This window comes from Bactrocera oleae, chromosome 4, assembly GCF_042242935.1.
Source record: "Bactrocera oleae isolate idBacOlea1 chromosome 4, idBacOlea1, whole genome shotgun sequence".
NCBI classification, from domain to species: Eukaryota; Metazoa; Arthropoda; class Insecta; order Diptera; family Tephritidae; genus Bactrocera; species Bactrocera oleae.
In genome coordinates this window covers 58,949,374-58,970,567 of record NC_091538.1, presented here as the reverse complement: position 1 = coordinate 58,970,567, position 21,194 = coordinate 58,949,374, and the positions used below count along the sequence as shown (strand labels likewise).

Genomic DNA, 21,194 nt, shown 5'->3' with positions numbered 1-21,194 from the left:
AAGCAGAATTTTTCAACCTACATGCGCATACGGCAACTATCGACGAGTGGAAAAATATTGTAATCAATGGGCAACATACATATGTACGTGTTAAGTAATACATTTTTTGGGCATTTTTCTATTCCGGTGCCATAAAAAAAAATAATATATAACAACAAATACTCTGAATAAATATAAATTTATTTAAGTAATTTTCTGACAATGTACCATCAATCTTTTCGTCCGAATCGTGTTTGAAGCACTTGAACTCACCACCGAAATTATTGACCAATTTACGATTTGACTTTTATTCGCTTGTGACCAGTCATTTGGGGTCATTAATAACGCTTCATGTTGGTGTAACGGAGTATGAGTGTAATATTTATTTAATTGTGCTACGATTAAAAATTTATGACTGGAACAAGCCAAGCAAGAAATAATGAATGTGATTGCTGCAAGTTTGAGGCAAGTAACAAGAGTAGTCATTAAATATATTGCTTATATAACTGTGTGTGTTTAAGTTCATATTTTTAATTGCAAGCAAAAATATTTATTGCTTGGTAAATTTATCTACATCTTTTGCAATTGTATTGTATTTCTTTTTATTTCGTTTTATCGACAGCAATGAACTTGAATGCGCATGCAAACGAGCATTGTGATAAACCAATGGCTGCAAGTGCTAATGAACTGTTTCTAAACTAAATTTTATACGCACACACACACAGATATAAATGTAGACACTGATAACTGTTGTTAGTTTTATTGAATGGAACTTTTAGTTCTGAGTAAAACAAATCGAGACAATTCGTTGATTTCATAAATTTCTGTGAGCAAGAGTAAAATTATTTTATACAAACTTACATATATACGTATTATATATGTATAAGTTATATTTCTATTATCTTTAAACTTTTATTGTTCCTTTATTCGGTAGCGACGGTGTTGTCGACTACCACGAACTATTTAAATAATAGTTATTTATTTATTATCGCTACTTTTACTATAAGTAGTTTGAATACTTATGTGCGTTGTGATTGGTAGCGACGGTGTTGTCGACTACCCACTAACTATTTAAATAATATTTCCGATTATGCGATAGCGACGGTGTTGTCGACTACCACGGAATGATGTTATTTTAAATAAGCACAAGTTGAGTTCCGTTCTTAAACTGTTTTATTAAAATAACATTTCTCTTATTTATAATCTACTATTACTATCGCCGCTACTGCCATTGACGCTGCTTTTCTAAGTTTCTGCTGACGCCTAAGCTTGTGTAAGGCATTGCGTTACATCCGCCGGTCACACGGTCGGTGGCTACTGCAAGGTGTTGAATTGCGGCTGTCGGTCATTCAGAAATCCAAACTGCATAGGTTGCAATTTTGGCAGTTCAAGAGACTGACTTAGTTAACTATTGTTAACTACTCCCTCTTCCAAAATATGGGCGTCCTCGGCCATACCCAACTTTTCCAGTACTCGCCGCACAGCCTCCGAAGTTTTATTTCGTCGCCGACGCATCAGTAAAACGATTAATCCGATTGTGGTTACGGAGATAATGGCACAGATTACGGCGGTAACGACTGGTGTAGCAATTGTTCGTATGCGTAGTTCGGAGATGCGTTGCAAGTTCTTTTTACTCAACTTGTGAAGGAATGGTAAGCTTGGCAGGGCATGATGGTAGGTTACGTTGAGTCGCGCTGAAGTCGCCAGTTGGGGAAGTCTCTTCGGATAGTCATTGAAGTTGACATGTTTTGTACCATTGATAAAGGCGGTGCGTTTAAACGTAATAAGGTAAGGGCCGTTCACAAAAATTTCAGGGCCATCATCTACGCTAACCTCGACCAGCGCATCATTTACCACCACTATACCGTCGTCTTCCATTTACGGCATCTCTACAGAACGTTATCATTGGCGTGTCAACGCAAGAAGTAACAGCGGTGATGCTACCTTCACAGTCAGCTATGATGTTATCTAACAAGTGCAATATACGGCCAGCATGCGATATGGGAAAAAATAGTAATATTTTTACATAGTAACTTAGTTCTAGGGAAGCTGATTACAAAAATTATTATTTCTTTATTCGCTAAAACCTTAACTCTAGCTATCCTAAGCAATTGGGTTATTGTAACTCTCTTAAAACCCTCCTTCATAACCGCCTCTGTAATAACTGTATCAAAATAACTGTATCGGAAGTTTTCATTTGAGGTTGTCCTTGTGAACCACCCTCCCCTTAATAAGAACGGTTGTTCCTAAATCAGCGTCAACCTTCTCTTCAATATGCAATGGGATGACCTTGTCGCCCAACCTCTTGTTGGATTTTTCTCCCACTTCGAAGACCATATTCTGGCGATAAGCGTTGCTCCGATCTATTTGCCTCGTAGCAATATTCGGGAAAATATGTGAACTGGCATGGAGGATTCCAATCGCCTTCTCCGCTAACAAATTAAGAGTATCTGTTTCATAGCCGGCTACATTTTCAGCTTCTATTTCTGCCGCTGCATCATAAGCAGCTTGATCGTGTTGATTTTTGTATTGGGATACATCATTTTTTTCTTGTGTCAAATAATTTACGCTCTGGCGTCTGTAATCAGACATTCTTTGAGATGCTGCCTCCCGCCAGGACACATATAGTTCCTGTAAGCCATCGAACTCTGGGACCGACTTAACTGCATCCAGCCCTTCATGACATTCGACACCGTCTATAATTTTTATTGGCTCGTAGGCCTTGATTTCGGGGGCTGTCACAGTTGTGAATTGGTTTGTAAGCTGCTCTATCCTGGCTTCGAATTCTTTTCTTTGAACCTGCAGTGCGGCACTAACGGCCGCATAGATAATACCTTGCAACTGCTGTTCATTCATATCTTGCCCGCGTTTGATTCGTTAGTTTAAGTCGACAGTTACACAGTCATACAGTTACAGTCAATACAAATACTACTAAAGAGTCGATATATGGCGGATATGAAAAGGGGTTTAACTTACATAATTATATTGAGATTTTCTTTCTTCTACGTTGATTGTGATCTTCTTTCTTCCTCCTTGGTTCCGATCTTCCTTCTTGCACGTTGCTTGTAATCTTTCTTCCACGTTGGAATGGCAATTTGCGGATTAAATTCAGTACTTTTCTCGTAACGACGAATTTCATGTACCGCGACAATGACGATGGGGTTTTGTTATTATTATTATTTTTTTTTGACAGCACTTTTCACGAGCCCCACGTTGGGCGCCAGTTATATTTCTATTATCTTTAAACTTTTATTGTTCCTTTATTCGGTAGCGACGGTGTTGTCGACTACCACGAACTATTTAAATAATAGTTATTTATTTATTATCGCTACTTTTACTATAAGTAGTTTGAATACTTATGTGCGTTGTGATTGGTAGCGACGGTGTTGTCGACTACCCACTAACTATTTAAATAATATTTCCGATTATGCGATAGCGACGGTGTTGTCGACTACCACGGAATGATGTTATTTTAAATAAGCACAAGTTGAGTTCCGTTCTTAAACTGTTTTATTAAAATAACATTTCTCTTATTTATAATCTACTATTACTATCGCCGCTACTGCCATTGACGCTGCTTTTCTAAGTTTCTGCTGACGCCTAAGCTTGTGTAAGGCATTGCGTTACATCCGCCGGTCACACGGTCGGTGGCTACTGCAAGGTGTTGAATTGCGGCTGTCGGTCATTCAGAAATCCAAACTGCATAGGTTGCAATTTTGGCAGTTCAAGAGACTGACTTAGTTAACTATTGTTAACTTATAAGTAATTATAATATAAACGCTATCGCTCCTAATCGTTTTTTATCAGTTTTTAACAGTATACTTGTATATAATTGCTTTATTTCTTGTCCAGTCGAATATATGCGTTTTTCTGCATATAACAGTCGGCTGAGTGGTAAATATTCGCTTTAGACAACATTTTTTTTCTGGCGGTTTATTTCAAGAAGAGAAAAGGCAATATAACTGGCAGCAATTAAATTGTAAAACATAATTGATTTTCACAAGAGCTCTAAAATTTTATTATCACAGATTACTGTCACTGAGTCAATTAAGGGAGTCACAAAGGCGATAAATAGCTATTTACTTCACAATAAAAATTAAAATTGAAAAATATGGAAGGACTAAGTTTGAACGGAATCAAGCTTTAAATACTTTCGATAATTATAAAAACTTAAATGGTGTTCAATATATGCATATCTCATTGACTGTCAGGATTATCCACGCGGTGTTAGTCGAACGAAAATATATAATATTTATTTAGTGTTAAGGAAACACGTAATATCAGTATCGGGTTTTTCGGCTTAGGCTTAAAATACGAACTTAATGAGATTATATCTCTTTTATTGTTCGAGATAATCTTAATAAACTTAAGGGGAAGATTGCCAGGTATTCAAAAGCGGTTCAAAGCCGAACTAAAATGGTGGTAAAAGAAAGCCACAAAATTATACTCTAAAAAATATTATCATGTATGTAACATAAAACATTTCTCAAATAGTTTTTTGAAATCTAACAATCTTAGGGTTCATTTTGGTTATAGTATAAACCCGATGGTCTTTAGAATGATTCAACTGCTGTGGCCTTTGCTTGAATTCCAGCCTTGTAAATCGTGATGTAATGCGGTCAACATCATTTCGGAGAGTTTTGATGAACCAAACCTTCAACCAAGATAACAATCGCCGACATATACAGCTTATGAGATTAAAGTACAGTTATGAAACCTTGAATATACATATGTGTCTGTGTGTAGTATTGCCATAAATTAATCAAAATCTCAATCAAGCGACGCATACCTTAATCAGTATTGTATTTAAAAACAATTATTTTTTAACACAGTCATCACAAAAGTATACATATAGTTATGTATATTTGTATCGTTGAAAAATTTTTTCGAATTATTTCGATTTGATATTTCGTTTTAATGATATATTAAAAAAAAAAAATTAATTCATAAATTGCGGCAATCACCAGCGGTCAACGGCGCGCGATTGATTGTGTGGCCGCAAGCATTTGTCACACGCGTAAACGAGTGAAATGTGAAATAATTGTAAATATTGCACCGTTACCCGATCTTTTCACGCCGCAAATATGTTACGTATACCATGCCATTCCAGACAATTCAATTAATGTGCAACCAGCTGCTCTTTGTTCTGCAATTCGAATGTAGTTTTTATGCGTTCGTCGCTGCCACCGAGTTATACCGGCGCGTAAACGCTTGTTATTGACGATTTTAACGAGTTTGGCGATGGTGTTATATAATTAAGCTGCAACTACTTGTTGTGAGTGGGAATCGTTTTTTTCCTCGAATATTTTTGAGCTTTTATTCTTTGGCGCAATAAAAATGCAGCGAAAAGTCACACCAACATAATTATTTATAATTGATGCTGCATGCGAATTCGGAGAGATATATGTGAAATTGAAAAAAAAGGAAAAAAATAAAATAATTTATTGCGTTCTTCTTAAATGGAAATGAAGCAAAACATTAATGATGCGGCTGTATTAATTTGTCGATAAGCACTTTTTGTTGTTAATACATATGTACATGCTGTTTTGTATATGTGTGTTCATGAAATTTATTTATTACATTGTGTCTGCCTCTGAAGGGCAAGTTCAAATTGAATTAATAAGGTAATGTTTTTTCTTGTTGTACTTAATTATTATGTACTTTTGCTGAACATATATTTACTTATGAAAGTATCTTAATGTATATATACATATATATGTACATGTACCATATGTATTTATGAAATATAATAAATATAATCCATAAATAACCAGATTTAAAGTACACTGGAATGCTGGATTTTAAATCAAGCTATGTAAAAACAAGAACATATGTTATAATAATAATAATAATATAATAATAATAACCTAACGTTTACCCTTCTCCCGCCCAATCGACACTTCAAGCTGCAAAGGAAAAAAAAGAAAATAAAAAACTTCGGCTGCGTCAAAGCTACCTATAATACTCCTCTTAACTGCTTGTTTTATACCACTGACATATGTATATGTAAAACAAAATTCGAAAACGCAAGTGGTCAATGGTTTGCATCCAACGGAAAATATTTTGCTACCTCTTACTAGTCACGTTGTTCGATATCAGCAAATTCAGAGTCGCGTTAAGATTACTTAATAATGAAAAAGATCTTTTAAGAAGATCAAAGGATTAAGACGGTCAATTTGATGTGCATCTATGAGCTATAGTGATCTATTTTGAACAACTTCTTCGGAGATTGTAGCGCTACCTTGGATAATAATTCATGCCAAATTTCGTGAAGATATCTTGGCAAATAAAAAAATTTTTCTTTACAAGAACATGAGTTTCATGGCTAAGTTTGTATGGCAGCTATATGCTATAGTAGTTCGATATCGGCGATTCCGACAAAAAAGCATCCCGCTAATATGTTAAACTACTAAAGCCACATTAACCTTAAAATATTTTTGTTATCCCCTCTGACAATGCGAAAATAATTGAAATCGGATTATAACTTCCAATATAATAGGTGAATTCACATATCTTAGGACCTATTCTTATATGTATATGAATGAAGCAACAATAAATATATCGGGATAAAACTTTGAAATCAAAATTGGACTACAGCTGTTCAAGCTCCCAAATATCGAATTTAGCTCGTTGCCCGGTATGGCCGCCAGGTGGAAGCCTTTTGAATGGCCTCCACGTCTGCATAACGCTTTCCTTTCATCCGCAAATGCATTTTTCCGAACAGGCAGAAGTCGCACGGTGGCATATCAGGTGAATACGGGGAGTGGTTGATTGTTACAATGTGATTTTTGGTCAAATAATCGGCCACAAGCGTCGATCGATGAGACGGCGCATTATCGTGCAACAAACGTCAACTGTCTTCACTTGGGGCTTCGGCTCATTTCTCATTTATGTTCTCACGACCACTTTGAAAAAGTTGAAACCACTCGTGCACTCTGCTACGGGATAGGCAATCATCGTCATAAACTTCCACTTATGATAGATGAAATGTTATGAAATTTTTACTGGAAGTCGATAAAGGATAGCAGATCGGCTATCGCAGATGGCTCCACTAGAGTTTACTTTGTTACTTTTTTACTGTTTACTTTGGAACGCACCTTGTATGAGGATTTTAAACATCCGATTGATTTTACTCCTTATATATTGGTTATGGTATGCGAGGTACCATAATGAAGATCAGAGAGCACCTTTTTCTGTTAACAATATGTGGTAATGCCAAGGATAGATAAAATTTGCCATATCCTTAATATAAGATTCTCCAACTTCCGGTTTACTTTATATCGTATATATCGATCAATATATAACATATCTTAGTAAAATTAACTGAGCGTATAATACTGGGTATACTATTGTTTAACTCCTAAAATATGTGAAAGTGGTCTACGAATTACCTTGCCTTCCATGTACTACATACATACATCGTATAATGATTTCGTTATTCCAAATATTACGGTCAGTGTGTGAGTTATATATTTATTAAATTGCTTGAAAATATGTTCTCCAGCCTTTAACAAGTTAATGTAATAAGCCTAGACCATTTATACCTGGGTAATAAAACTAGGAGAGTTTATGATTTATAATACAATTTAATATAAATCAAATTTGATTGTAATCTCTTCACACTTTTGTCGAACAATGAATGTTGAATTCTTTCGCAATATTTATTAACATAAAGTTTTGCCTACATCTGAAGGTATTTCCCCGGTTTTGATCTTTGCAAGTTGCGAGAGTATAAAATGTTCGGTTACACTCGAACTTAGCCCTTCCTTATTTGTTAAATAATATTTTTTTTAATTTTTAAGGGCCTTAGAGACTTTGAAAATTATCAATCAGAGGATTGGCTCAGTATTTTGCATCAAAATGTCAATATACAAATCTTTTGTTTATAAAAAAAATTATATAGTATATATTACAAATTGTATGTCGTTGCTTTGGCTGATAATGGAACCGTAGTTCTTTAATTATAACTGAATTTGTTTATATTCTTTTCAAATAGTTAATATAATTAGAAAAAGACATATGATCTAATTAGTTATTTTACAATACTTTACAGTTATCTGAAGTTTCCGCCTAAATCAACAACTCAGATATAAGCAGAACAGACAAAATTATTTACCATGCACGAATTAAATATGAAATCTAAATATGAGAATATGAAAATCATATACAATCGCAGCAAATTCGGTTGGTATTGGGCACCGTTATTCATTGCTTTTTGGTTTCTGCTCTTCTACCTCACCGTTATACCAAGCTATCATAGCTACCCGGATCAGCTTAAAATCGAAGATGAAGCCACACATCCGGGTCGTTTTATTGGCGAGAGCGCGGAGAGTATGCTGCTGCGTCTCACGAAAATCGGTCCGAAAGTTGTGGGTAGTCCTCCAAACGAACAATCCGCAGTGCAATTTCTACTCACAGAAATACGTAAAATAGTGGGAGATTCGCGCACAGATCTCTATGATATAGAACATGAAGTACAGGTTACCTCTGGTAATTATGTCATTTGGAAGATGGTAAATGTTTATCAGAGCATACAGAATGTTGTGGTGAAATTGACGCCACGTGGCACGAATAGTACATCCAGTTTACTGATCAACAGTCATTATGACACGGTGCCGGGTAGTTCCGGTGCCGGTGATTCGGGTGCGATGATAGTCATTATGTTGGAGACTTTGCGTGTAATTTCGAAATATGAGACACCGTTACAGCATTCGATTGTATTTCTATTCAATGGCGCTGAGGAAAATCCGTTGCAAGGTTCACATGGGTTCATTACGCAACACAAATGGGCGCGTAATGTGAAGTGAGTACAAATGAAAATGAATAAAGTTAATAGTAAACTCAATGATGAAATGCAAAATTTATAGAGCTGTCATAAACTTGGATTCAGCAGGCTCTGGTGGTCGTGAAATTTTATTCCAGTCTGGTCCTGATCATCCGTGGTTAATGAAATATTACGGTAGTCACATAGAACATCCGTATGCTTCCACAATCGGCGAAGAATTGTTTCAATTTGGATTTGTACCCTCGGAGACTGACTTTAGAATATTTAGAGATTTTGGTAATATACCAGGTGAGTACAAGTGCCGAGATATGTCGTGAATAGATATTATACATAGATCATATATATTTAACAAATTAATTAGTGATAATGAAATGTTGTCTTGTCGAAATTCCTGTAGAGAGTGTTATGTTAAAATGTATATGTTTCTACGAGTACTCTTGATAAAATCTACTATCAATGAAGTCGGAAAAAAATACGTCCATTGTTCCTACCGGCAAAAAAGGCTATATCAGGCCAAAATATCATTGAAAAGCATTTGAAATCGAGATCCTTATTTCAGCTTTTACTTGTCGTAAGAGCCGTAAAAGACTAGACCTGAGAAGGGCATATAAAGCATCTCTTTTTTCTTGGTTTTTCGTACATGCTACATTCTTCCCATACATTTATGACGACTAAAGACACAGATTTCTTCAACTTAACGAGAAGGCGTTTAGTGTTCTTCTTTCTTACTTGATATAGATACGAATAGTTATACGTTAAGTAAGATTAAGTTAAAACGTCGAATTAAAAAAAAAAAACGGATCTGACATGGATAGCTGAGAATGCTGGTTCATTGCCTTAACCTTAATACTCCTAAGTATTGATCGAAAATACTCTCAAAAATCGACAAAGCGCTTTGAGTGTATTGTTGAGCCGGCTCATATCAATTCCGGCTATTTTTTCAGGTTGACTAAAGATATGACTAATAATTCATATGACACTAACTCTCTTGGTTTTTTCACATTTTACAGGTTTAGATATGGCTCACACTCTCAATGGTTATGTCTATCATACGAAATATGATCGCTTCAGCTTGATACCGCAAAAAACTTATCAGCTCACGGGCGACAATGTTTTGGCTTTGACTAAAGCATTATGTAATGCATACGAAATGGAAGATCCATCTGTAAGTTCGATAATATGTTTTAACTTTTTTCTATTTATTTAAATAAAATTATAGAAACATGCAGAGGGACACACAATCTTCTTCGATGTGCTTGGCTGGTTTATTGTATATTATTCGGAAACCACCGGCACTGTTGTAAATATTATTGTTTGTATCATTGCCATTATCACTATATTGGCCTATATCTGGAATATGGCACACCAGACGGGCATGTTTCGTCGGCGCGTCTTTATCAAATTCGGCATTTTATTGGGTATACAAGTCGCTGCTGTGCTCTTGGCGATTTTAGTAGCGATCACTGTTGCGATATTAATGGACTCTGTTGGATTATCGATGTCGTGGTTCGCACAACCGTGGATGATTTTCGGTTTATACTTTTGTCCGATGTTCTTTATGATGGGCTTGCTACCGGCGATTTATTTGAGTCGAACGAAAGAGGTGATTTTTGTGTGGTATAATAATCGAAATGTTATTTGATTAATACGTATATATTATTTTCCAGCACGGTCTACCCTTGGGCTATGCTATTCAGCTCATCATGCATGCCCACTGTCTGATATTAACGGTGGTTTGCATCCTTTTGATCTCTTTCGGCATACGCTCGGCATTTGCTTTAATGCTTTGTATCGCCTTCTATGTGTTATCGGTTATCCTGAATATGATCACTTGCTTTCACAAAACAAGTAAGATTTTCTTGTTACTATTGCTTGAGTTTCTTTTATATAATGATCTCTATTTCTTTCGTAGCTTTCCTCTGGCTCATACCGCACATCATCTGCCAACTGCTGCCCTTCCTCTTTTACAGTTACTGCTGTTATGCTTTCTATGTCATTTTTATACCGATGCAGGGTCGTGATGGCGCCAATAAAAATCCAGATATTCTTATCGCTGGCTTTACGGTGTTAATTTGTTTGCTTATGGCGCCATTCTTGGTAGGTTGAGCGCCGCAACGTTCCGATAAAGTTCCTATAATTAACTTAGTTTCAACTTATTTGCAGGTACCACTTTTATGTCTTTTCCGCAAATCAAAAACAATTATTTCCATCTTCGGTGGCATTTGTTTGGCTTTCATAATTCTAGCCGCCACCCCCGTAGGCTTTCCGTATAAGGAGCGGGAAGCGCCACAGCGCTTCTATGTCGCTGTAAGTCGCATAATAATAATTTAAGTAATATTATAGTTAAAAAAAATTAATTACTTCTCACAGCACACAATACGCACTTTCCACAATGCCGATCCTGCTATGTCCGTACGCTACAGCGATTCCGGCTACTATGTCGTGCCCGTTGATCGTCATCCACATTCTGTGGATTATATGTTCGAGAATATGAATACAACAGTAACCGATAAACCGGTGAATTGCGAAACTGAATTAATGTGCGGCTATCCAATCTACAGTTCGCGTTGGCTGGGCTGGCGGTATGCTTAACAATTTTCATTTAATATTTAAAAAGTTTGATTTTAATTTCATTTAAATTTTGTTTTTCAGCGACCAAAGCTTTTGGATTGATGGTCCTGCTCCGAAAACAGGTGGTTGGCCGAGATTACGAATTTTGCGCAAAGACCGCATCTCAAGTACGAATCTGATCATTAGCTTAGAAGTTGCGGGCCCTGATCATATGAGTATCTTTATAAATCCTATGAATGATACTAAATTGATTGATTGGTCATTGGATCGTACTCCAATTAAGGAGAATTTCGCAGCACCTTACTTTATATATTTGTCATATGCTTTGGATCCGGCGCCGTTCCGTTTTCATATGGAATTTGAGGTAGGTTAAAGGTCGGGAGGACTATCTCCAAATTACACACTTCCACATATTATATTGTCGAGAAAAATTGATACTAACTAACAAGACCTTTATTAAAAAAATGATTTAACTAATTTACATTGCTCCAAGCAGTAAAAAGGGATGAAATTCCTTAGGTACTGAATAAGCATACAAATCTTCAAATACAGGCTTTGATCTATACTACTAAACTTATTTTTCATTTTATTTTTATTTATCCAGCATAATAGTCCAGATTGGTCAGGCGCAACATTTGACATCGCCGTTATAGGCCATAAAACTCACCACGACATTTCAAATACAGATGAGTTTCGTGAGCTCGTCGCTAAGTTTCCAGCCTGGTCCACCGTAAGTGCTTGGACGAGCTCCTACGACAGTTGGCGAATCTAAGCAATAGGAACCAAACACTTCGCTTTACTTTGATTATGATCAAACCCTGAAATACTATTATTTACAGATGCCATAGCTTTAATTATAAACTAATGACTTTTTGAATAAATTTGTATATTATTTAAGGGAACGCAAACCAACGAAAAAAGTGCATGAGTTTACCTTCTGAGACATGAGTCTTTTCGAAGAAGTTTATAGCACCACGATATTTATTGAAATAAGCAAAACTATTTTAAAGACTTTTTTTTATTTAATTTTGTAAAAAAAATATTTATAGTCAGATATATAATTGTAATTATTAGTTCTTATATGATTTTTTGTATATCTTTTGAAATTAACATTATACAAAAATAAAGATATAAAAATATCCTAAAGTTATGTTAAAATTAAAATAATATAATTGTTTTACTTTATAATAAATTCGAAATTTAAAGAAAATACTAGAAAAAGCGACTCTCATACGAAGCTAACCAGTCTATCGGATAGGACCATTCGGGAAATAGCTTGAGGAACTCTTTTAATTCTTCAGTATAGTAAGCTTCGTGGTACATGAAGTGTGCACCGATCCCAAGACGCAGTGCGGCGCCCTCATAGTCTGGAGAACCGCGCTGAAAATAGAGAATATTGAGGAATAAGTATATTTGATTTAGGAGTTTGGAAGCTCCCTTAAATAAATTTGGTTCTTCATACAAGAGCAATGTTGTATTGACTATGATCCTAAATGTAGGCAAATATTTTACATTGTGTAATTTTTTTGGCTAACAAAATATTTTAGAAAGCTAAGAATTATGAAAAAACAAGATTTTGAAATTTTTCGAACTAAGAAAGTAAAAATAATTTATAAATTTAGCACTTACGTCCAATTCAATCCAGAAATCCAATGGCCTATCATCCATCGAATAGACGTGATACACAAAGTAAGGTGTCGAGAAATTGCTGTTCAATGAGGTCTTATCGAAAGTCCAATCAACAACTTTCGTATTTGGATAAGGATCTACATAGATCACTACGCGGTCTGCGGACTTTAAGCTGAAACCATAACGGACTCGTGTCTCAGTAATATACGTTTTTGAGGTTAATTTGAGTTCGGTTGATATAGGTAAATTTGGACTTGGCGCCACTGTCCAGCGTGAAGAGTTTCTAAAGAAATATTTTTAGTAAATTCAAATACGTATATTTGAAAATTTTTTTTTTAAACTTTTGTATGTACAAGTAACGGTATATACTTACTTCCAATCCATCCAACGGGAATTATATAATGGCAAACCGCAAAAAATTTCCGTCTCGCAATCTTCTTGAATCTTCGATTTTGGTTCAGCATTTTGAAAAATAGTTTTCTTCAAGGTTTCAATGCGCTTATCGACGGGCTGCACATAGAAACCGGTTTCATTTTTGTAAACAAAACCCCGTTCATCGTAGAATGTGCGAGTCGTGTGCTGTTTAGTATAAAATATAGTTTAGTTAAAATACTTGTAAGCTTTACGCTTTCTAAGTTTTGAAAATTATTTACTGAAGCGCTTACCAAAACGTAAACTCTCTGTACAGCGACATCCTTCTTATATGGAAAGCCGACGGGTAGGCAAGCAATCATAATGAATATCAAAAATAGAGCTCCAAATAGGCTTATAAAAGTTTTTGATTTGCGGAACTTATGCAATATTGGGAGCTGTATGTAGGGATGGATGAATTGTAAATTAATATATCATTTAATAAGTAATGAATTATGTTTGTTTAGGAAAATATCTAAATGAAGATTGTCAGATACACTGTCTGCATTTGCAAAATATTTTATTGGCGTAAGATTCTGAACTGGAAAAGTCTTAAGGACCAAGATCATGCCCACAACGGCTCTAAGTAAGAGCTGCCGCTACAACAATAACAAAGGACTAAGATTCTGGACTATATTTTTCCTATATTGATTTCAACACTAAGACACTGTTTGACCATATTCTGTGCTTTAAAATAGGTGACTAATTTAGTATAATGTCTAGACTAGAATTTAACAGTGGTTGTTACTTGGTGGATTGACAAATATATTATATAGATATATTGCAAAGTTATGAGTTTATTTATATCAAGCGAAACTACTCATAAAATTCATGACGGCCCTGTTCCGAAAACGAGTGGTTGGCCGAGAATTCGAATTTTGCGCATAGATCGCATTTAAAATACGAACCTGATCATTAGCTTAGAAGTTGCGGATCCCGATCACCTGAGTATCTTTACAAATATTATGAATGATGCCATTGATGATTGGTCAATGGATTGTTCGCCAATCAAAGAAAATTTCGAGGCACCATATTTTATACCCTTGTCATATGCTTTCGGCACCTTCCGTTTTCATATGAAATTTGAGATAAGTAAAGGGTCGAGAGATTGTTCCTTAATTTATATATATATATATATGTTGCAAAGTTATGCGTTTATTTCGAGAGAAACTTTTTATAAAATTCTTAAAAAAATTGTTTCCAAAATTTTAAGAGTTCTCTTAATTGAACTAATGTCAGTGGAATGTCGACTGACTCTATTCTCTAAATTAAGCCCTAATCATGGCAGATAAATCACGTAAATTATTATTGGGTCATTAGTAAATAAGTTTACTTCAACCATTTTTGAGGCATAGTTTAAAAATTTAATTCCACTATAATTTAAGAATCGGTTTTCTCGACAATCAAACCATGTAATGAGGAAGTTGAAAAATTATCGGTTTTTCTGTTTTGACAAACCTGATATCTAAAATAAATTCTACTTACAATGAAACCGCCGAAATGTATGCTCATTATAGCACAAAGAGCAGCAATCATAAATTCCGGTTTACTTGTTGGTCCACTGCGTCCTTGCATCGGTATAAATGTTTTGAGGAATACAAATGTTAGGTAAGTATAAAACCAAAAAGGCAACAGCTGGCAGAGAAGATGTATAGGCAAGTACAAGTATTCTGAAAATAAAGCAGAGAAGATAAAAATTATACAATACTAAATTATTAGTTTTAAAACTTACTTCTGCCCCACAAGTGATTTATGATATTCAACACAACCGATATTGTGTAGAAGAAGATAGCAATCATTGGAAAGAAAGCCGAGCGTATATTCAAAGCAGTCATAACCAAACAAAGGCACACCAAAATGAGGCAATGCGAATGCATAAAGCAGGCAATGGAGTCATCATGATGCATATTGGTCTGAAAATAAATATTCTAGGTTATAAGAGTAATAAATGTGAATGATTTTAAAATTCACTTACTCGCTCCTTGGTCCAACGCATGTAGATTGCCGGCAGCAAACACATAATAAAGAAGATAGGACAAAAGTAGATGCCAAAGATGAGCCAAGGCTCTGAGTACCAACACTCTGAGACACCGATGCCATCTATGGCAACCGCAACTAAAATTGTTAGACCCACTGCTGCAGCTATTGTTATAATTTGTACAACAAATATGGTAAGCAAGCGTATGAAGACTCGCTTAGTAGTGTCGGCATCGTCAGCACGTGACATTAGAAAAAAAGCAGCTGAGATGACTATGATAGCACAAATAGAGAACGTGATATTGAGTATAACCCCAGTGTCTTCTGAGTAGAAGATCAAAAACCAGCCGAGGTAATCGTAGAAGACGGTATGGCCTTTGGCTTGGTCCTGAAAATGATTTTGAGCTTTATAATTTTTTTTCAATTGCGAAGGTTTTATGATAGGTTAATAAAATTTTCTTTGAAAAATTTCGAAATAATGGGCGCAATAATGGTTCACAGATAGATGGTCACACATTCATTTATATGTATGTATGCATAAGTAAAAAAGATCTCCTGACGAGAAACTGTATATTGGCATGTGATACGTAATGTTAAGTTACTTTGGGCCATGTTATGTTGTTTCGTTACGTTACGTTTTGTTATGCTATGCTATGTTACGTTATAATACTTTATGAAACGTTATTTTACGTTAAGTTATGTTAAGTTATATTATGGTATTATACGTTATGTTACTTTAAGTTACTTTAGGTTACGTTATGGTACGTTTAGTTATATTACGTTACATAGCGTTATGTTGTGTTACTTTTTCAAAATCACAATGACTTTTCAAACTGCTCTTATATATTTTATATCTTATATTTTATATATAATATTTTCATACCCCTGGATTCTTCAATTCCGGTGCATTGGCCAGTGCCCACGTTAAGGCCAAGACGTTATCACCAGTCGTCTGACATGTGTGCCGTTCCAGATTAGCAAAAGTATCAAATTTAGTGTGATAAATATAACCGTTGAGTGAGTGAGCCATATCGAGGCCCGGTAACATGCCATAGTCACGAAAGATACGAAAATCGGTATCGGACGGTATGAAATTATTTTGGAATAACTCTTCCGCGATTGTGGTAGCAAAGGGGCGGGGTACACTTTGTTTATAGTACTTCATGAGCCAAGGGTGATTGGGACCCGATTGAAAGAGAATTTCACGACCACCCGAACCAGCAGAGTCCAAATTGATAAGAGCTCTAAAATTTAATTAATTTAAATGCAGTTAAATGATTTCACAAAAATAGTTAATGCTTAACTACATACTTGCAATACTGCGCCCATGTGTGTTGCGTGATGAAACCGTGCGATGCCAGGAGATTGCTCTCCTCAGCGCCATTGAAAAGAAATACAATGGGATTCATAAGCGGCTTCTCTGATTTTGCAATCACTCTGAGTATCTCCAGCATAATCACGATCATCACACCGTCGTCTCCGGCAGCCGGTGAGTGCACTTCTGAATCGAAATGCGCATTCACCAGTAAATATGAAGTGGACTTAATATTCTTTGGTGCCAATTTCACCACTACATTGGAGACATTACGATAGCTTGTGGCCATCTGCCACAACTCGAAATTTCCCGAAGAGTATTGCACCTCCACATCGATATCGTAGATATCGAGTCGTGCTTGTGTCTTGACTTTTTCAATTTCTCCAAGTAGAAAATTGATGGCTAGAACTTCGTTTTCTACGGTGCCTGTAAGTTTAACGCCAAAACCAGCTAATGTGATTAGTTGTTGTTCGGCGCGTTGTCCTATAAATTCATCGGGATGTTGTTGTTCCTCGCTGATTTGTAGTGTCTTTGGATAATTATAGAAGCTAGGTATGACAGCGGCATAGAAAAGCGCATACCAGACAGCACAGTAGATGGGCGCCCAGTACCAATCAAATTTCTTGCTTTTCTTTAGCTCTATGTTGTTGTTGTGCACTTCGAATTTCATAACGCTCATTGTGCTGTGTGAATTAAATATTATTTGGCTTTAGAAGTAAACTTTTTGACCAATGTAACCGGAAACATTTGTAAAGTTTAGTGACTTTCAAACTATAATATTCTATCTAAGAGATGGCGTTATTGTTCATAGTGCTAGTGTTACGTGTCATACTATACGGCGCTGAAAACGTGTTTATTCGCGCTAAAATTTTGTCTTTGACAGTTTTTCGATTGATTTACTCAGTACGTTGTGAGCGCTCGTCAAAGATGGACCAACAAAGAGAAAATTCGCTATATTTTACAAATTTTCTTCGATCAAGGCGAAATATCAGCCAAAGCGGCTGAGAAAATTAATTTAGTTTGTGGGCCCGATACTGTAAACGAACGTGTAGCACAAAAGTGATTTGCTAGGTTCCGTTCCGGTAATTTCTATGTCAAAGATGCACCACGCGTCGGGAGGCCTGTCGTCGAAAATTGCGATAAAATCATGGAAATAGTGGAAACAGACCATCACGTGAGCACTTATTTAATTGCTGAGGAAATAAAGATAAGCCAGAAAACCGTTTGGAATCATTTGCATAACCTTGGATTCAAAAAGAAGCTCGATGTTTGGGTGCCACACGAACTAACGCAAAAAACATGATGGACCGAATTTCCATCTGCGAATCGCTGCTGAATTGCAACAAAATCGACCCGTTTCTGAAGCGGATTGTGACTGGCGATGAAAAATGGGTCACTTATGAAAACATTGAGCGCAAACGGTCGTGGTCAAAGCTCGGGGAAGCGGCCCAGATGGTGGCCAAGATCTGATTGACGGCCAGGAAGGTTTTGCTGTGTGTTTGGTGGGATGGGCAAGGAATCATCTACTGCGAGCTGCTCCCCTATGGCCAAACGCTCAATTCGGCCCTCTACTGCCAACAACTGGACCGCTTGAAGGCAGCACTCATCCAGAAGATACCATCTATGATCAACAGCGGCCGAATTGTGGCATCAGAACAATGCCAGACCACACACGTCTTTGGTGACGCGCCAGAAGCTCCGGGAGCTCGGATGGGAGGTCCTAATGCATCCACCTTATAGTCTGGACCTGGCACCAAGTGATTACCATATTTTCCTGTCCATGGTGAACGCGCTTAATGCTGAGAAGTTGGCCTCAAGAGAGGCCTGTGAAAATTAGCTCTCCGAGTTTTTTGGCAATAGGAACGCAGTCTTCTACGAGAGGGGTATAATGAAGTTGGCATCTCGTCGGCAACAAGTTTACGAACAAAACGGCGCATATTTGACTTAAATCGGACAAATGTACACAAAGTTATCATCTTTCGAGAAATCAATAAAAAACCGAACGAACTTTTTACTTTACCTAATATTAATATTATATTTCTATGGGTGAAGTACAAGTGATTTTATACATCATACTTATGTAGTTCTCAACTAGTCGTAATTAAACTACTTCGATGGTGATGTGGATTATGAATATTATTTGAATTAGAAAGTATTCGAGTATCGAAAAATTATTCAAAAACACATATTTCGATACTTTAAAATAATAGCGCACAGTTAAGATCGTGCTGTTGGGTTATCGAATATGGCCTTTTTACTCTTAATGCAATATTTATTCAATAATAGAAAATTGAGTAACATATTTGATTGAAATATCCAAAAAAATGTAAACTGAACTTATAAACGTAAATTACTGGCAAATGCTGTTCGAAAGGACTTAAGGGTTTATATCCACTTACAAGTCATTAAACGTGTTTTTGTGTAAATTTGTTTTGAAGACGCATTTTATGTAATACAAATTTTTAAAAATTACATGTACAGAATTTAAAGTACTTTTATATTACTATTTGCAAATTTTCGGAAAATATTCTCAAATATATGTACATACGATATATATAAAAACAAAATCGATTTTTTGAAATTCACATTTGGATATAACCCCTTAAAGCAATCATCCTCTGCACAGCAAGATTTAGGGCGACTAAAAGGAAGGTATTCATATCACAGCTCAATTCCCGGGAGTTAAACAGACTCAAAGGTTAATGTAGTATATACTTACAAGACAACATAAACAAATTTGAACGAGCCATAATGAGGTGTTACAGTAATTATAGCTAAGAAGCACAACTGTTGACAATAGTTTAGGACTAAGACGAACAAATATGGCCTCACTATCTACTGGGTTTTGAGTAAAAAGGATGTGCAACGAGAGAAAAAAAAATAAAAAAATGACGCGTGATTTGTCAAAAAAAAAGGCTATTCAAAAAAGTACCTCTTTGCGGAGATCTTTGAACTACCAGGATTTTCTTTATATTAAGTCAATAACACGTTTACGCAGAAGAAATCTATTAATTAATAGCAACGGGAATACCGAATTTAAAATATTTATCTCTCTTTTTATTTTGGAGGAGTAATTTTACTAATAAAAGTTATCTTGATAACCTTGTTGTGTTCTCATTTTGTCTAGCTTAGTCTACCATTTAAGTTTCGATTTTTTGTTGTCGAGTTTACAGTTTTGTAACGAATGTGAACATATTGTTAACTTGATGACTCTGGGACAATTTTTACGGACCTCCGTTATTTATAGAATACACTTAATGGATATGAGCTATTATTTATTTTTTATTTTTTTATTTCTGGTAATGCATGGACATGTATACCGTTAAGTATCAATCGTCTGACTCTCTTTATCTCTTTTACAAACAATTGTCATTTCCTTATCTCCCTCTCTCCTTCTTTTTTTATATCTCTCTCCTCTATTTATAAAATATTGTTGAGGTCTACCTCAACAGCAAAATGCTATATACACACTCCAAATAACTCAAAAACTGATAAACGAAATTTAAGTACTAATATTATAAAAGTTCAATTAACTAATAATTAGGCTTATTGCGCCAATTAAATGATTGATATGAGTAGATAATCTCCACACGTTTCAAAACTGAACAATAATAGTTCAAAGGTTTTTTTGAAGAACTTTTTCAATTATAAAAGGTTATATTTATATTTTTCTAAAATTTTATTTCTATAAAATAATAATAGTTTCCCCCAATTTTAAATTACATTATATATACATAATTTGATCACAATATCTCCAAAAAATGCTTTGTACCTATTTTTGTATTTTCTTATTAATTATTATACTCGTTAATTTTACACATACGCACTTTTATTTTAGCTATTTTTTTTTAGTGTACTTTTATTTGAAAAAACTAATTTAAATAAATTAATAATGAAATTTATTTAATTTTATTTCTTAAATTTTATTTGTATGCACATTATGTTTATTTGGTGACTACCACTTCACAGGCCTTTCCCTCAGCTACTGATGTTTGCTGAGTGAGCAACACATGGTTTATTTACCCCATTCCTTTCGATGTTGCAGATAAGCTGATAGCAAAGATTGCATTAACTGGACTATAATCAGTTACAGTTGATAAGATGCATTGGGAGTAAAGGTATTATAATGATTAAAATTATCGTGGTATTTAGGTAGGTAGTAAAATCGCGTTAATTTTTTAGCGAATTTATTAAAGCTCTTTCTAGTAGGCTCCAGTAAACTTCGTTGTATTCCGATGATTTTTTTTTAATTACAGGGAAAATTTGAATCAACAAGAATTTATTTTGAATATAGAAATATGAAATTTTTCTAATAAGAATTTTATGAAATTATATAGAAGCGTATATGTTTAGTATAGATTTATAATTTATATTACTAGTTAATTATAAATAAACTAAAAAAAATTAATAAATAATGAAATTTTGATTATATTAAATTTTGGCTTGCAGAACACAATTGGATTACTAGTTATCGTGACAATACGGTATAAAAATAATAATTGATTAAATACAATTTCACTTATATTA

At 35.2% G+C, this 21,194-nt stretch overlaps 2 protein-coding genes and 1 long non-coding RNA gene across 6 annotated transcripts in view; 1 reads left to right on the top strand and 2 right to left on the bottom strand.

The window, feature by feature from the left end:
* The window catches only part of LOC106624889 (endoplasmic reticulum metallopeptidase 1), a 29,803-nt gene extending 17,587 nt beyond the window's left edge, over window positions 1-12,216 (top strand). For 2 of the 3 annotated variants that reach the window (XM_036362994.2, XM_036362993.2), the window contains exons 2-11: window positions 8,033-8,782; window positions 8,847-9,052; window positions 9,775-9,929; window positions 9,984-10,367; window positions 10,432-10,612; window positions 10,677-10,861; window positions 10,928-11,071; window positions 11,135-11,346; window positions 11,417-11,699; window positions 11,940-12,216. In XM_036362994.2, the coding sequence (XP_036218887.1) occupies window positions 8,097-8,782; window positions 8,847-9,052; window positions 9,775-9,929; window positions 9,984-10,367; window positions 10,432-10,612; window positions 10,677-10,861; window positions 10,928-11,071; window positions 11,135-11,346; window positions 11,417-11,699; window positions 11,940-12,107 (2,604 nt within the window). In that variant the 5' untranslated portion in view covers window positions 8,033-8,096 and the 3' untranslated portion in view covers window positions 12,108-12,216. Of the gene's footprint in view, window positions 1-5,481; window positions 5,604-8,032; window positions 8,783-8,846; window positions 9,053-9,774; window positions 9,930-9,983; window positions 10,368-10,431; window positions 10,613-10,676; window positions 10,862-10,927; window positions 11,072-11,134; window positions 11,347-11,416; window positions 11,700-11,939 lie in introns of those variants that run through there. The other variant, XM_070107816.1, reaches the window with a different exon arrangement.
* On the bottom strand, window positions 1,135-3,734 carry LOC138857021 (uncharacterized). The gene is made up of 2 exons (XR_011396015.1): window positions 2,956-3,734; window positions 1,135-1,947 (listed from the first exon to the last, which is right to left on the bottom strand). It is a non-coding gene; the product is annotated as an uncharacterized lncRNA (long non-coding RNA).
* Window positions 12,217-12,335: 119 nt separating the features above from the next.
* Window positions 12,336-20,662, bottom strand: LOC106624888 (endoplasmic reticulum metallopeptidase 1). Of its 2 annotated transcripts, none has more exons than XM_014244673.3 (10): window positions 20,440-20,662; window positions 16,664-17,350; window positions 16,236-16,596; window positions 15,351-15,740; window positions 15,108-15,288; window positions 14,861-15,045; window positions 13,630-13,773; window positions 13,338-13,543; window positions 12,965-13,247; window positions 12,336-12,715 (listed from the first exon to the last, which is right to left on the bottom strand). In XM_014244673.3, the coding sequence occupies exons 2-10, from the start codon at window positions 17,344-17,346 to the stop codon at window positions 12,548-12,550; spliced, it is 2,601 nt and encodes an 866-aa protein (XP_014100148.2). In that variant the 5' UTR covers window positions 17,347-17,350; window positions 20,440-20,662; the 3' UTR covers window positions 12,336-12,547. The 2 variants fall into 2 exon arrangements, with proteins under 2 accessions (XP_014100148.2, XP_036218888.1); XM_036362995.2 differs by having other exon boundaries at window positions 20,495-20,660.
* Window positions 20,663-21,194: the final 532 nt, after the last annotated feature.